This window comes from Anomaloglossus baeobatrachus, chromosome 3, assembly GCF_048569485.1.
Source record: "Anomaloglossus baeobatrachus isolate aAnoBae1 chromosome 3, aAnoBae1.hap1, whole genome shotgun sequence".
In the NCBI taxonomy this organism is placed as follows: domain Eukaryota; kingdom Metazoa; phylum Chordata; class Amphibia; order Anura; family Aromobatidae; genus Anomaloglossus; species Anomaloglossus baeobatrachus.
Window position 1 is genome coordinate 549,113,014 of NC_134355.1, and position 17,626 is coordinate 549,130,639.

General features: G+C 47.8%; 1 protein-coding gene across 3 annotated transcripts in view; it reads left to right on the forward strand.

Annotated features, from left to right (window-relative positions):
• CUL3 (cullin 3) overlaps positions 1-17,626 on the forward strand; it is a 343,821-nt gene that overhangs the window by 27,494 nt on the left and 298,701 nt on the right. For all 3 annotated transcript variants that reach the window (XM_075340816.1, XM_075340815.1, XM_075340814.1), the window contains exon 2: positions 4,783-4,980. In XM_075340816.1, the coding sequence (XP_075196931.1) occupies positions 4,783-4,980 (198 nt within the window). The remainder of the gene's footprint in view (positions 1-4,782; positions 4,981-17,626) is intronic.

Here is a 17,626-nt window from a genome sequence, read left to right on the forward strand (position 1 = left end):
TTAGGAGATGGTCCTGGTACTTGTTGGACTTTCTTGGGTGCCCTGAAGTCTTATTCACAATAGAACCTCTCTATTTGAAGTTCTCGATGATCCGATAAATGGGTTGAGTTGGGGTCAATTTTACAAGCAGCAATGCCCTTCAGAGTAAAGCCCTTTTGATGCAAAGCAAGGAGGACTTCATGTATGTCCTTGGTGGCTACCATGGTTCACAAAAGAAAAGTAAGTTTGAGCGCTATCCCCTTTTTAAAGGGAACCGGTCTTGTGAAAAACTCTAACCAGCAGATATGGGAGGTAATCTGCAGGATAATAGCGTTTTGAACTTTCCTAGCACTCGCACATAAAGCCAGTTGTCCTTTCCTACCTGCAGTGGGGCTCTGCTTTAGACTTGGCTGTCGATCAGTGTCGGGATGCGATTACAACCATCGCTCACTACACAGAGCAGGAGCGGAACCTGTGCCGGTGGCACCCAGAGCACACGCTTGCTCTGTCTGCTCAATTATACTCAATGGCCCTGTCGGCGCATAAGTCCGAAACACATTTTGTGGGGGGAGGGGTGGGATTTCGGACGTATGCGCCGACGAGCCAATGAAATGCAATGTGAAAGGAGCCAAATTAATGTTCTGGCAGCGGTATGAGTGGCAGGCAGGATCAAAACGCTGTTAACCTACAGATATGGGGGGTAATCTGCAGGTCAATGGCGCTTTTTTACGTGACTGGTGCTCTTTAAAGCAGAAAGGTTTGCTCTAATAGTTCATTCAGCATGACTGTCATATCAGCTGCCTTGTGTTCATTAACATTTTCTCATGAGCTAAAGAGAATATTACGAAAATGATGTAAGCAGATATTTTTGTGGCGTAGCTGAAAATTGTTGGAAATAGTTTGATTGCACTATTTGTCAGAATCTAAGACACTGAACTATAAGGCTATGTGCCCACGTGAGCGCGCTCTGCACAGCAGCGTAACGTCACTGCATGTGCGCTTCAGAGCGCAGCTGAAAAGCTCTGTTCTGAAGCTACGGTAACTGATGATTTCATGCGCTCTGTATGCAGCCCCTCCCATAGACAGAGCGGGGGCTGCATGCAAAGTGCACGAAAGAAGTGACATGTTACTTCTTAGAACGCAGCCGAAGCGCTGCGCTCTAATACGCAACGTGGGCATGGATTAGGCACAATCTTCATAGATTGTGCTGGGGACGCAGGACGCATGCAGTTACGCTGTGGTGCAGATCGCAGAGTAACTGCATGAAAATACGCCACGGGGACACAGAGCCTAAGATACACCTAGGTATTGGAGGAGGAAAATGGTAGAAAAAAATTGTAGCAAAAAAATGCCAATGACGCGCTGTTATGGGGCAGATATCCCCCAATTTTTGTAGTAATGTGGCACATCCTGGGCCCCTTCCAGGCATGTCTTTCATCCTGGTACGTTTGGCCCCCATCCTGGTATATATGATCCTGGTGTATATACCCCCCCATCACTCCACACGCATATAACACATCTGCTCCCCTGATGCACGGTGTCCCCTTCTAATGCCAGGAAGTGACCTCAGCAGCTTCTTTTAGTCTGAAAACTATAGGAAATTAAATCTTCATGGCAACTATTTGAAAATGTTAGGAATTTAGTTTTAGAAAAATTGCAAACAATATAGCATAATTGCAACTATAAAACCTAAAGCGGCAAAAATGATATGTAAGATTTGTCAGTCTCATTTGTGGCCACGGCCAGGGATGAATATTATCTGCCCTAGACTGGCAATAAGGGTAAAATAGTAAGTGCACTGCGACACCGCTAATGTCTGTGCTCTGCCTATAGTCTGCTGTCTCCATGAAACCCTTTCTCCAGGGTTCCTGGGATATTATACTACCGCGGTTTCATTATTGGCATCAAAGTGACTTATTTACATGTGAAGATCGTATTAGCCCTCAAGGGCCCGAAGCAAATTGAGACATGAATATGATTAAGTCATTCCAACAGCAGATCCACAGCTCAGTGTTAGGAGCAAGCTGAGGATGTCAGCCAATCACAGGCTAGCGTCAGTAATCCTGTGCAGTCACCTGTCATGCTTTTGTTGGCAGCGTTGGTGCTGACGCCTCCTACACTGACTGCAGTGCATTAGGGGTTAACCCGCTAAAGTACAGTATTTTTTTCTAACCGGTGATAGTAATGTGCGCCCCTGTGTGCTCCTAGCCTCTGTGTTCCCTCACACGGGCTTTTTCGGGTCTGCTATGATGACATAGGTGTTTGGGGCTGGCTGATCTGTGCACAGTGCAGCTCTCTGCCAGCTCGCATTTGTACAGTGCGTCTCAGACAAGTTGCTGTCTATGAGAGGCCGGCATTGTAATGGGAACAAGCCATCTGTTCTGATGAGGTTTACAAATTGCAGATCGCTGGAGGGAGGGAAGTGAACACTCAGCCGCTTTTCAACAGGCAAAAACGAATGCCACCGTGCCCACACACCCGCGACTGCACTCATTCATCTAGAAGCTTGTCAGCTTTCCCTTTATTAAACGTCCTAATATCCAAGTGGCATATTGTGTATGGTGTAAAGAGCGGGACTTCAGACTCTTCCCATGATATCATATAGCAGTGTTAGGAAGGATGTACCCTATATAATGAGGAAAATAAGTGTTTGATGCTTCCGATTTTATGTTTTCCCACCTACAAAGAATGGAGAGATCTGTAATTTTTATCCTAGGTGCATTTCAACTGTGACACAGGATCAAGAAAAAAAATTGTATGATTTTTAAATTTACATTTTATTGCATGAAATAAGTATTTCATTTACCAACCAGCAAATATTCTGGCTCTCACAGACCCGTTATTTTTCCTTTTTAAAGAGAATCTGTCACCAGGTTTTTGCCACCTACGGCTAGGTTCACATTTCCATTAAAATGTGTCAGTCACAATCCGCGGCTATGGTAAACAACGCTATCCATTTAGCGGATTCCCATAGACTTGTATTAGTGGCGGATTGCGACTGATGACCTTGCGTTTCTTCCGCTGCGTCGCGGTCAGTCATTTTTGGACTTGCCACCGGGCGGGAACAACGCAGAATGTAACGGTTTTCCGGCCGTCAAAATTAACGCACATTGCAGGAATCCGTCGCCATCCGTCAAGCTTGTAATTTTTTTCTATGGTGCTGGATTCTATCGTAAAGTCTTACGACGGAATCAGCGCTGGATTCTGTCATGCTCTACTGAGCATGCCCAGCATGTTTGGCACACCCACTGGGCTGTCCCAAACACAAACGGATCATGACTGATCTGTCAAACGGACGCATAGCGGATGTAACGGACGCGACGGATCAGTTTTTTTTTTCACCGGATTCCTGTGAACGGAATCCGGGGAAAAACACATCCGTTGGGTCCATTGACATCTAAAAAACGACTGATCCGTTGCTGACGAACCTGACTGATTTAAAACAACGGAAATGTGAACCTAGCTTAGTCTGAGAGCAGCATAACGTAGCGGCAGAGATCCAGATTCCAGTGAGGTGTCACTTACTGGGCTGCATAGTGTAGTTTTGATAAAATCACTGTTTAATCAGCAGATAATCATTAGAGGACTACTTGGCGTACTGTAGGTAGTCCAGCATATTCATGAGCTCTGTATAAGGCCATGTTCACACGGAATTTTTGCCTTGTTTTTTTGGATTGGTTTTATGCAAATCCATGCTAATAATAAAACGCTGCTTTTACAGCACCAGCAAAGCCTCTGATATTCCTGAAATCTCATGTGCGCTCACATACAAAAATACCTGCGTGTTTTTTTTTTTTTCTTTCCTGTCTGAAATGAGTCTCCTTTTGGTTTTTGCTGCATTTTTGAAAGAAGTAGAATGTCAATTCTTTCAGCATTTTTGCCCCGGTTTTTCACCCATACAAAGCAATGGGGAAGTGCAAAACAATCTTAGGCTATGTGCGCACGTTGCGTACTGTTGCTGCAGAAATTTCTGCAGCGATTTTGAACAGCACACGTGCGCTTCAAATCGCTGCAGAAAGAGTCCGTAATGGAAAAAAAAAGCCGCTTTCATGTGCTTTGAGTGCAGCCCCTCCCATAGACAGAGCGGGGGCTGCATGCAGAGCGCACGGAATAAGTGACATGTCACTTCTTAGAATGCACGCTTTGGGCAGCAGCCGAAGTGCTGCGCTCTAATACGCCACATGCGCACAGCTCCTGCACAATCTCTCTAGATTATGCTGGGGACGCAGGACGCATGCAGTTACGCTGCGGTGCAGATCGCAGCGTAACTACATGCAAATACGCAACGTGCGCACATAGCCTTACTGTGATCTGAATGGTAATCCTCAATACAAATGGATTGTGCAGTAGTACGGCCACAGAATACTCTGAGGTTTAGGAGAACGATTAGCCGAGTTCAGATGTTGCAGTTATTCCTGGCCAAATTGCTTTTGTTGTTGGCGCTGGAGAAGTCCTGACCAGTCAGGAACAGACCTGACCTGTAGAGGTGACCATCCGCAGCTTGGCCTGAAGGCTGCAATGATTTTTTTTCAGCTTTTGACATATTTACACGTATTGTACTCTGGCTCAGAAGGGCAACAACATCTACATTGTCACAGAACTCTGATGTGGTGCTTTAATGGTTCCTGTACTTTGTGCATGCCGCAGGGGCATGGCATGAATGGTATACTGTGTGCAGAGGAGTCTACGCTGCTCTATCGCAGTCCCCAGGAGCTCACGTTTGTGAATTGAGGGTTTTTTTTTTTTTTTCTTTGTTTTAAGTGATCATTAATGTTGTTCATTCCATTTCTTGTTTTGTTCCAGATGACTATGGACGAGAAGTATGTGAACAGCATTTGGGATCTTCTAAAGAATGCAATTCAGGAAATTCAGCGCAAGAACAACAGTGGACTAAGTTTTGAAGAACTGTATAGGAATGCATATACCATGGTCCTCCATAAACACGGAGAGAAACTATACACCGGACTTAGAGAAGTAGTGACGGAGCATCTCATAAATAAGGTAACTTCGGGTCCTGACGCAAACGTCGGCAAACCACACGGGTTTCATCACGTCCAGTATATAGGAATGTTCCTCGTTAATAATGTGCTTTATAGCTGAGTCGTAATCAGACTAACGGATTTGCTTCCACAGCAATAGCTTCAAATACCTTAAGGTATTTTGGAATAAATTGGGTAAGGGACCAGGATTTGGTAATAGGTTTTTCTCAGGAAATTTTTCCATGGTCGAATAGTGAAGTGCCGATAGAGATATTGTCACTGTGACCAGCCATTTTTAGCCTCTTTACAATAGCCGTACTGATAAAAACAGCGGCAGAAAAGGGTACTTATTCTGATCCACCGTTTTAAAATGGCAGCAAGGAAAAAGCCTGTAGCACCCCACCCGCGTCGGAAAATCTCCGGTGTTTGAGCAACTGGGGGTAGCTGAGACCATGGAGATCACGATTTTGGGCCGTTTTTTTCTGGTCCTCAGTCACGTGACCGCCGTTATACACAGACTAGCAATGATCGCATATAAGAAAATGTAATCATTGGTGAAAAATACTCATCTGACTTGTCAGATGTAACAATGTCCTCCCCAGATCCCCTCTGGTTCCCCCGGTGCTGCCAGGGCCCCCCCCCCCCCCCCCCCCGACCCCCTCCACGTATTCAGCCTCAAAAATGGCAACCACATGTTGTGTGCGTTCTCTGTGAAGTGTCGCCATCTGGTGATCGCTCACATCTGATGTGATCAAAACACATCAGATGGGTCAGAAGTGTTCTCCCCGATACCTCAAGAAAATTCCAGGTCCCCTGCGGCCCCCTTCCCCTTCTTCTCTCCTTCTCCAAAATGGCGGGAGCATGCGCAGTGTGTCCACAAAAATCTGCCTCCTCCACATAGCAACCAAATGTATTGGTTCCTGGCATTTGATCACTGTAGATCCTATCACAGTGATCAAATACCCAAAATATTTAGAGAAATGACAGCATTTCGCTCTGCCTCTCTTCTCTCCCTTGTAGTTGATCTGGGAAAGGAGAGAGAAAGACAACATATGCTGCTGCTGCTGCTTGTCAAAAAAAAATTATAAATCAATCTAAAATAATTCCCCAATATCCTCAACACCAGTATCTTCTTCACCTCTTTCAGCATTCCCCCCCCTTAGTTGGAATTTATTTTAGAATTTTTCTTTTTTCTAAGATTAGGGTTAGAATCTGGGTTGGGGTTTAAAAAAAAAAAAAAAAACTCAAAAAATAATAATCAGGGAAGCTAAAAATAATGGTTCACAAAACATTTACCACCGAGCAGGCATACATGCTGTTTGCCTTCGGCAGTTCAGGCACTGATATGGTGCCTGCCACCGAATTCGATGGCTTTTCAAACAGTGACGACTCTGCGTCCTCCACAGCCCGATGATAGCTGAGTATTTCGTCACTGCTGGAGCTTGAGGCAGGCCCAAGTACTGCAGTCCCTCCTGCACTGTCGTATCCCAACGAGTCATCCCCCCCCCCCCCCCCCCCCCCCCCCCCCCCCTTAATTTCCCAATTTGTAGCAGGAATCAAAGTAAACGTAACCAATTTTGCCCCCTGCAATTTTTTTTTTCCTCTTCCAAAATCTTTAAGACAAAATATTCTAGATAATTTTTATTTATTTATTTTTTTTTTTATATCACCGCTCACCTATATGTATCCCAAATGGTGGATGGTGCCAGGCACATCAGGCCGGGTCCTCGTGTAACGGCGATGATCAAGAGAAGTGGAAAAAGCCAGCAACCATCTTCGAAAAACTTTGAAGCTTTATTGTGAAAAATCCATAAACACAGTGGATAAAAAACTCAGCACGTAGACAAGGGTCTACACGTTTCAGGCCTAACATAGAACTGGCCCTTAATCATGATTAAGGACCAGTTCCATGTTGGGTCTGAAACGTGTAGACCCTTGTCTACGTGCTGAGCTTTTTATCCACTTTTTTTTTTGATTTTTCACAAAGCTTCAAAGTTTTTTCCAAGATGGTTGCTGGCTTTCCTTTCTCGCCTTTTCATTGGGGGACACAGACAGTGGGTATTATGATGTCTCCAGGGAGGCGTGACACTAGATTGAAAAAGTGTTAGCTCCTCCCCCCACAGCATATAACCCCAGCTAGGCAGGAAACTAGCCCAGCTTTTTCTAGTGTCAGCAGGGAGGCTGACATGTCTGGCCTGAGCTCTACAAGTGCCTTAGGCCAGCTTATTTTGTTTTTATTTTTACTTTTTATTTTGTTTCTATTCATTCTATTTTTGATAGGGGGCAATACCGGGGTGCCCTGCCACCCCCGTTCCCCCTGTGTACGGGCAGAGGAAACCTGGCGTGCACAAGCCGTCAGTCTTCCCTCACGCGCAAGTGGTCGGGTCTGCGCACCCCTCCAGGCTCCCTGGAAGCACCTCACACCAAGGTAGCTCCAGAGGGCTAAGCAGAGCCGAGGACCTGCTTCAGCCTTGAGCCGAAGATGCGTCCCTGAGATCCCTGCATCCATCACCAACGCGTCTTCAGACGGAGCCAGGAGCAGGTAGGGAGACGATGAGTCATCTGTCCCCTGCATCCAAACCGCCGCCTGGAAAGGCGCCGGTGGGCCGATGCAGGCCGTGATCCCAGGGAGCATCATTAATTTAGCCCCCGGCTTCGGCCTGCATTCTAGCAACGCCCCCTCTCACTGCTCTGGAAGCCGCTCCCTCACTCAGGAGCAGCTCCTGTCCGATTTGGCCATCACGCTTAGTCCCAGCCCTGAGACCAATCAGTCTCCAGGGGCCGTCTCTCTCCTCCAGGCTGCCAGGAACACTGAACGCCATTTTCCACGTGGGGAGCAGACACTGGTGAGATCGCCTCCTTGGCTCTGCACTTCTGCAGCACTATATACCGCTCTGCTCAGCGGTATATCGCTGTCTCTCTAGCGGTGTGCGCCTGCTGGCTAGCGGTGTATATCAGCTATTAGCGGTATGTACTGGCTCTGCCTGCAGGTATATGCCGACTGTTTGACAGTATATGCCATTTTGCTATCGGTATATACCGGCTGTGCATAGAAGTCACTTTATAATACTGCTAGTGGCTCCTCACTCATACGAACAGCGGCATATCCCTGTATAGGGCTGTAGGACTCTGTTGCTGACATGCGTAACCGCAAGGGTGATAAAGCTTCCCAGGTGTCCTCTATGGACCTGTACTATGCTTGTACCACCTGTGGACGCTCGTTTTCTAATGGCCCAAGCTATCCACTATGCCGGGGCTGCGATGCCCCTACTACCGTGTCACAACAGACCCAGTTGCCGGACCAGGAGGCCGCGCAGGTTTTGGATTCTGCCCCGGCCACCGGCCAGGCAGCACCCCTGTCTGATGACGTAATGCCTGTATGGGCTCTTCTAATGTCTAAAAGGTTAGATGACCTTGCCGCTCAGATATCCCAGCCGTCTTCAGGCTCCCACAGACTTCCCCCGACCCAGCTCCCTCAGAGGAGCCCGCCTGCTTCGTCTGGTCCCTCTTTCCCAGAACGTATAAAGGCTGTTTCCAAAAGGCGCCATTGCGACCTCTACGCCTCATCCGACTCTGACGATAGTCAGTCTGACCGAGGTTCCGTGACTTTTAGTAGTCACAATTCTCAAGACTCTGATTCAGATGTCCTTTCTGAGTTTAGGCATATAGAAGACACACTAATTTTGGCTGTCAATCACTCTGTCGATCTCTGATCAGCCTCCTGACCCGACTTCTCAGTCGGCAATCAAGCGGCCCAAGAAGCCTCCTAAGTCCTTTTCCCAGGATCCGTTTTTTTTTTTTTTGGCAAATTATATCTGAACGGTGGGATCACCCCGATAGAAGGTTTAATAAAAACCCTTCTCTTCATTCGTTTATCCCTTTCCCTCTGAAATGGTTAAGCCCTGGTCAGTACCCCCGTTGTGGATCCGCCAGTATCCAGACTGGCTAAACACAGTCATGTCTTTCAGACAACGCGTCTCAAGGACTCGTCCGACCGCGCAGTTGACGCTGCGGTCAAATCTATTTTCCAGGCTTCGGGCTCCTCTTTGCCCCCTGTTTGCCTTACCATGGGTCGCGAGAGCTATGGGTGTGTGGAGCAAGAACCTATGCAGGATGCTTCGCTCTTGTAATATTCCCCCAGCGGCTTTTGAGATCCTTTGATTTGTTCTCTCTAGCCTCTAATAGTTTCTTCACGGCTCCCTAGATGCAGCTAGTTTGTCAGCCCTAACTGCAGCCAATGCTGTCTTTGCCCGCAGAGTCCTTTGGCTAAAAATATGAAATGCGGACAGTGCCTCCAAGAAATCCCTGTCCATACTCTCCTTCCATGGCCTGCGTCTGTTTGGAGAATCCTTGGACAAACTCATCTGAGACGGGTGGTAAAAGTACCATTCTACCTCCAAAAGCGGCCTGTATCCAGGCATTTTAAAAAAATCTCCTTGGCGCAGGCAATCCTTTCGGCCTGCCCCCCAAAAACCATCAGCCCAAGGATCGTCCCAACGCTCAGATCGAGCATCCGGTCCCTCAAGGGGCTCTTCTTGGTGTTCCCACTCCAAGCAACCTAAACCCAAAGGACCTCGCTCTGTACAGGCCCCCTCAGCATGACGCCAGGTATCCCTCAGATCCGACTCCTGTTGGAGGGTGGCTTCTGCTTTTTCGGGATATCTGCCTAGACCACACTCACGATGCTTGGGTTCGAGAAATCGTCACCTCAGGTTACAAGATCGATTTTCCATTCCCTGCCGACCAACAGGTTTCTGCGTTCTCGTCTTCCAAAGTCCAAAACGCAAAGCCAGGCCTTATTTCAGGCCATAGCCTCTTTACAGAAAGCAAATGTTATCATTCCAGTGCCCCTGGAACAGCGCGGCAAAGGTTTCTATTCAAACCTTTTTGTCGTTTCCAAAAAAAGCTCTGTCCGCCCTATCTTGGACCTCAAATGGCTGAACAAATTCGTACGGATTCGAACTTTCCGAATGGAATCATTCAGAGCAGTGCTAGCTGCCATGGAACTTGGAGAATGCCTAGCTTCCATAGACGTTCACGATGCTTATTTACACATTCCCATATGTGCCTCTCATCAACGGTTCCTTCGTTTTGCCGTAGGACACAATCATTTCCAATTCAGGGCCCCTCCCCTTTGGGCTGGCCACTGCGCCTCGGGTCTTCACAAAGGTCATGGCGGCCGTCATGTCCATTTTACACCCCAGAGGCATCCTGGTCGTTCACTATTTGGACGACCTTCTTGTCAAAGGGAGCTCTCAAAGTTTGCTCAGAAAACGTGCAGATTTGCCTAGACATGCTGTCAAGGCTAGGGTGTCTTCTCAACTTCAACAAGTCATCCCTCATTCCTCATCAGCGCATCACCTTTTTAGGTATGGTGATAGACACGGCTCAGTCCCGGGTTTTTCTTCCAGAGGACAAGAGGTCTTCCCTGATCCGGGCCGCCCAATCCCTCCGCTCTCACCGTCACACATCCCTTCGCAATGGAATGAGAGTGTTAGGCAAGATGGTGGCGGTCATAGAAGCCGTGTCCTTTGCCCAATTCCATCTGCGCCCTCTACAACTGGATCTTCTATCCTCCTGGGACAAGAATCCAGCTTCCCTAGACCGGTCAGTCCGCCTATCTCGGTCTGTGCTCAGCTCCCTCGTCTGGTGGACTCAAGTCTCATCCCTATCTCAAGGGAAGTCCTTCCGCCCGGTCCACTGGCAAGTAGTCACGACGGATGCCAGCCTGATAGGCTGGGGGGCGGTGTTTCTCCACCACACTGTTCACGGACGCTGGTCTCCTTCTGAGCGCTCCCTGCACATCAATGTTCTGGAGATCAGAGCCATATTTTTGGCCCTTCAGAATTTTCAACCCTTACTACTGGGCCTCCCTGTTCGGATCCAGTCAGACAATGCCACGGCCGTGGCTTATATCAACAGTCAGGGAGGAACTCGCAGCAAGGCAGCGATTAAGGAAGTATCCAGGATTCTTCTTTGGGCAGAGAAGCATAGCCCCATTATTTCAGCTGTCCATATTCCAGGGGTAGACAACTGGGCCACAGACTTTCTCAGCAGGCAAGGTCTAGCGGCAGGGGAATGGTCCCTCCACGATGAAGTGTTCCATCAGATCACTCTTCGTTGGGGACTCCCGGATGTGGACCTCATGGCGACTCGGATGAACGCCAAAATACGTCCCTTCATATCCCGGTCGAGAGACCCGCTAGCGATCGGCTCCGACGCTCTAGTCTTTCCGTGGGCGCAGTTCCGCCTACCCTAAATCTTCCCTCAGTTTCCTCTCATTCCGAGAGTAATCAAGAAATTCAAAGCGGAGGGAATCCCGGTGATCCTCGTGGCCCCGGACTGGCCCTGGAGAGCCTGGTACCCAGAGCTTCTCCAACTGCTCGGCGACACTCCCTGGCATCTTCCCGACCGCCCGGATCTTCTGTCGCAAGGTCCAATATTCCACCAGAAAACAGCACAGCTGCATTTGACGGCTTGGCGCTTGAATCCTTGATTCTAGCCAAATCAGGTTTTTCTTCTAAGGTAGTTCATACCATGCTTAATTCTCGGAAGCCCTCCTCCGCCAGTATCTCACAGGACCTGGAAGACCTATCTTTCCTGGTGTGACCGTCATAATCGGTCGCCCCTTACCTTTTCAATCCCTAATTTTCTTGCCTTTCTGCAAGACTGTCTGGACTCGGGACTGGCTCTCAGTACCCTTAAAGTAAAAGTTTCTGCCTTGTCAATATTTTTCCAGAAGCAGCTGGCTTCTCGCCCTCAGGTCCGTACCTTTCTTCAAGGGGTAGCGCATTTGGTCCCTCCTTATCGCCACCCTTTAGATCCCTGGGATCTGAATCTGGTTCTCGGAGCTCTTCAGCTTCCTCCCTTCGAACCTCTGAGAGAAATCTCTCTTCAACAGCTGTCCTGGAAGGTTGCCTTTTTAGTTGCCATTACCTCTATCAGGCGAGTGTCCGAACTAGCGTCTCTTTCCTGTCGCTCACCTTACCTGATATTCCATCAGAAGGTGGTTCTTCAGCCTTTCCCCGCCTTTCTCCCGAAGGTTGTATCTTCTTTCCACTTAAACGAGAACATTGTGTTGCCATCATTCTGCCCGGTCCACTCTTCTGAAAAAGCCCTTCACACTCTAGATCTTGTCAGGGCTCTGCAGATCTACATCTCCAGAACTGCGCTGTTGCGCAAGTCCGATGCCCTCTTCGTCCTCTCAGAAGGACACAAAAAGGGCAATCAGGCTTCTAAATCCACGATTTCTCGATGGATTAGGACTGCCATCTGTGAGGCTTACAAAGCACGAGGTGTTGTTCCTCCTCAATCTGTGCGGGCCCACTCTACGCGAGCAGTAGGTGCGTCCTGGGCTATCTGCCATCAGGCTTCGTCGGCTTAACTTTGCAACGCCGCTACCTGGTCCACTGTGCATACGGATGCTGCTCTTGGAAGACAAGTTCTTCAGGCAGCAGTGGCCCATTTATAAGTGGCCACTGCTCAGTTTTTGACAGTGTTTTGATATGTGTTCACTGCAGTTGCAGTTGTTAGTCAGCTCTTAGGCCTTGTGCGCACTAGGCGTTTTTGCCGCGTTTTAGCGGCGTTTTTTACCGCGTTTTTGTGCTGAAAACGCAGTGACATTGCTTCCCCAGCAATGTCAATGGGTTTTCAGAAGTGCTGTCCTCACACAGCGTTTTTTTTTAGCTGCGTTTTTGTGGTGACCACGAAAACGCAGCATGTCAATTATTTCTGCGTTTTCCACTGCGTTTTTCACTCATTGAATTCAATGAGATGTTAAAAACGCAATGAAAAGCGCATATAGCCGCGTTTCTATGACTAAAAACGCAGCTATAAACGCAAGGGGTGGGCACTACAGTGACGTGTACAGGAAGAGGATTCCTTCTGTTGGTAAACACAGAAGCAGGAATCCTCCCGGTACCGTCACCGCTGCGTCCACCTCCCGTCCTGTGCATGTCAGCTCCGTGCGGCGCCATGTCTGGGCGGGAGATGGAGGCAGCGGCGAAAACCAAAGTGAACAGTAGAAAAAAGTCATATATACTCACCTGTCCGCAGGGTCCCGGTGCCATGCCCGCTCCCATTTCCTCCCGGTACCGCCGCTCTGCCTGTGTGCAGTCTCCCCGGGGCAGGACCTTGCTTGCAGGACCTGGCGGTGGATCACCTGATGCAGTCACCTGACGCATCAGCTGATCGTAGTCTCGCCGGCTTTTTCGCGCCCGGCCGGCTATCAGCTGATCCTGCCGTCAGGGGACTTCATCAGCTGATTACCGGCAGCTCCTGCAGCGATCGGACAGGATCAGACTCCTGTCCAATCGATCGCTGCAGGAGCTGCCGGTAATCAGCACAGCACATAAGTGAGTATTATTTTTTTTTTTTCTACTGATGCATCAGCTGATTGTATAACCGGCTTTTATACAATCAGCTGATGTGTGATGGGATTCACGTAGTTTAACCTGACATCATCTGATCGCTTTGCCTTCCAGCAAACCGATCAGATGATATTGGATCCGGATTGGACGGCACGGGACCCTGACCCAGGATTACTGCGGAGGGGGGTTTATTTCAATAAAGATGGAGTCACTAATTGTGTTGTGTTTTATTTCTAATAAAAATATTTTTCTGTGTGTTGTTTTTTTTATCATTACTAGAAATTCATGGTGGCCATGTCTAATATTGGCGTGACACCATGAATTTCGGGCTTAGGGCTAGCTGATAATATACAGCTAGCCCTAACTCCATTACCTAGCTAGCCACCCGTCACCAGGGCAGCTAGAAGAGTTGGATACAGCGCCAGAAGATGGCGCTTCTATGAAAGCGCCATTTTCTGGGGTGGCTGCGGACTGCAATTCGCAGTGGGGGTGCCCAGAAAGCATGGGCACCCTGCACTGTGGATTCCAATCCCCAGCTGCCTAGTTGTACCCGGCTGGACTCAAAAATTAGGCGAAGCTCACGTTGTTTTTTTTTTAATTATTTCATGAAATAATTAAAAAAAAAAGGGCTTCTCTATATTTTTGGTTCCCAGCCGGGTACAAATAGGCAGCTGGGGGTTGGGGGCAGCCCGTACCTGCCTGCTGTACCCGGCTAGCATACAAAAATATGGCGAAGCCCATGTCATTTTTTTTTTTCTTTTTGGGCAAAAAACTGCATACAGTCCTGGATGGAGGATGCTGAGCTTTGTGGTTCTGCAGCTGCTGTCTGCTCTCCTGCATACACTAGTGAATGGAGGATGCTGAGCCTTGTAGTCCTGCAGCTGCTGTCTGCTCTCCTGCATACACTAGTGAATGGAGGATGCTGAGACTTGTAGTTCTGCAGCTGCTGTCTGCTCTCCTGCATACACTAGTGAATGGAGGATGCTGAGACTTGTAGTTCTGCAGCTGCTGTCTGCTCTCCTGCATACACTAGTGAATGGAGGATGCTGAGACTTGTAGTTCTGCAGCTGCTGTCTGCTCTCCTCCATACACTAGTGAATGGAGGATGCTGAGACTTGTAGTTCTGCAGCTGCTGTCTGCTCTCCTGCATACACTAGTGAATGGAGGATGCTGAGACTTGTAGTTCTGCAGCTGCTGTCTGCTCTCCTGCATACACTAGTGAATGGAGGATGCTGAGACTTGTAGTTCTGCATCTGCTGTCTGCTCTCCTGCATACACTAGTGAATGGAGGATGCTGAGACTTGTAGTTCTGCAGCTGCTGTCTGCTCTCCTCCATACACTAGTGAATGGAGGATGCTGAGACTTGTAGTTCTGCAGCTGCTGTCTGCTCTCCTGCATACACTAGTGAATGGAGGATTCTGAGACTTGTAGTTCTGCAGCTGCTGTCTGCTCTCCTGCATACACTAGTGAATGGAGGATGCTGAGCCTTGTAGTTCTGCAGCTGGTGTCTGCTCTCCTGCATACACTAGTTCTGCAGCTGTCTGCTCTCCTGCATACAATGAAAATTTTGAAGAAGGAAATGACATCAGACCTTTTTTTTTTTTTTTTTTTTTCATCAACAATCTTTAATGGCATTGTGCACTGATTAAAAACGCAGTGAGTAAAAACGCAGCAAAAAACGCACCAAATCGCGGCAAAAACGCATGCGTTTTTGCCGCTTTTTTTTAGCCGCGGGTGCGGTTTTTTTAGACAAACGCACATAAAAACGCAGCGTGAAAAAAACGTCTAGTGCGCACATACCCTTAGTCTGACGTTATACACTGTTAATAGTTCAGTTCCCACCCAGGGACTGCTTTGGGATGTCCCACTGTCTGTCTCCCAATGAAAAGGCGAGAAAGGAAATGACATTTTTGTGTACTCACCGTAAAATGTCTTTCTTGGAGCCTTTCATTGGGGGACACAGCTCCCACCCTTGTGGCTTTGGTTGTCCTCCTACTGCTTTTACACCAAACTGAGCTAGTTTCCTGCCTAGCCGGGGTTATATGCTGTGGGGGGAGGAGCTAACACTTTTTCAATCTAGTGTCACGCCTCCCTGGAGACATCATAATACCTACTGTCTGTGTCCCCCAATGAAAGGCTCCAAGAAAGACATTTTACGGTGAGTACACAAAAATGTCATTTTTCCACTTCTCTTCAATATATTCTAGACCTTATTGTCCAACAAACCAGTTTTTGTATGGCCATCATTATTGTTCCCAAAATACCAACTCCATCCATTCCCGCTCTGTTTGTTTTTTTTTTTTTTTTAGGCCTCACCCTCAACATCGCTTTAGCAAAAAAAAAACAAAACCCCACTCTCTGCTCATACTTGGCAACTACCGTATGTGTCCACAGCACCCCTGTTTGCAGCTGTAATGTCCAGATATGAGACCCTTTTACGATTCCTCTATTTTAGTAATAATGACCAAGGCTCTCCCACCCCCCACCCCAAGAAATGACCCAAACTACGATCGCCTTAATAAATTGAGACCCCCCTAATATCTCTTCTAAAAGCTTCCTTCCTAAATTCGTATTCTCCTGACCAAAATGTTTTCAGAGAAATGTACCATGTGCACACCACTAACTACTATACCAGTATCCCTCTTTTTAAATCACTCCATGCTGCAAATACAGGGGCCTGTGGCACAATGTGTAAAAATGGACGTATTCATGCGGACACCACTATGATGGTCAGAGGCAGGGCGCCACCAGGGACAAAGAGAATCCGCTCTTCATGGCACAAGTACATGAAAGGCGCAGATTTGTCCGACCAGGTGCTTCAGCCGTACTTGGTCAAGGAGAAGACACGGGTCTGGTACTAAAAGCAATCTACCTCTTCCAAATTGCTACTTATAACAGTTTTGTGCTGTATAAAAAGTTGCAAGGAACACTCGCTTTCCTCTAATATCAGGAGACAATTATCGAGCGTCTCCTTTTTGACTCGGAAGCACAGGAGGAAGCCTTCGAGTCGGAGGATATGCGGAGACTGTCCGAGCACCATTTTATTCTCCCTGTCCCTTTCACTAACAATCATCCTCCAATAAGATGCCGGGATTGTAGCAGGTACGGCAGTAGGACTGATTCCCCCTACTACTGCACCATATTTCTGTCCCAACCAGGCCTTTGTGTCACCACCTGTTTGAGATCTTCCACACAACTTCCCATTAGTGAATTGGCGTCACTTCCCCAAAATTCTGTAGCAGTGTTTTATTTTTTCTGCATAATTTTATATTTTCTGTTTAGTGGACCCAGTAGATTCTTTTTATTAGGTGTCAAATAAAAATTACTATCACAATCGCCCCATACCAAACTATAATTCGGACAAATCCTCGTCCACATGCCCACGTCTGCATACTCCAGAATGGGGACCCCACTAATGTTCTTGAAGTCTGGTCTGACAATTCCAGGACTCGATCACTCACAAGCATTTTATTTTACCATTTGACGGTTTTGACAACTGTCTTGCTACACAACTTTTCTCTGCATTTTTATTACTTATAGATTTTTACTGGTGATATGGGCACGATCATTTAATTGGAGGATCTCTAACTCTGCGGCGTTTCCATATTCGTATCATACACTATGAACCTCCTGTACAGGACGTAACTTTTAGATTTCTGTAGAGGATTGGTTATTCTGCGCACATAGCGGTTCCTACCTTGGCGGGCAGGAGTTGGTTATGGTGTACCACGTCGCTTGGCACATTCGTCCCTCATATAGGGATTGATGGGGCTAGGAAGACGTTGTACGACCAGTCTCTTTGAAAAATAAACCTGTCCTCCTTGCCGTGCTGGTGTTCTTTCATCTCTAGAACAAACTCAGATTTGCCACATAGTTGGCTGCTTTTTTCTCCACATTTTGCCCTTCACGCCAGTAAAGTCTTTTCTTCCTGCTACAATATGCACAATTGCAGGATAAGGCTAGGTTCACATTTCGACGTTTTCCATCAGTCACATGCGTTGCTTGACGCTTGTGACTGATGCATTGTACAACGGATGACAAGAATTAGAATTCATTGTCGGACTCCGTTGTAAAACGCGAGAGAACGATCAGCTGATCGTACGGCCGCCGAGAGAGAGCATGCGCCGCGAAATCCTAAGGATTCCGCTGCTCAAAAAACGTTACTCTGCGTTCCTGCCGCCCGACAGTCAGCCGTTCCGTGACTGATCAGTCAGGCGGAGGATGCAACGCAAGAGCATCAGTCACAATCCGCCGCTCATATAAGTCTATGAGAAACAACGGAATCCGCCAAACTGATTG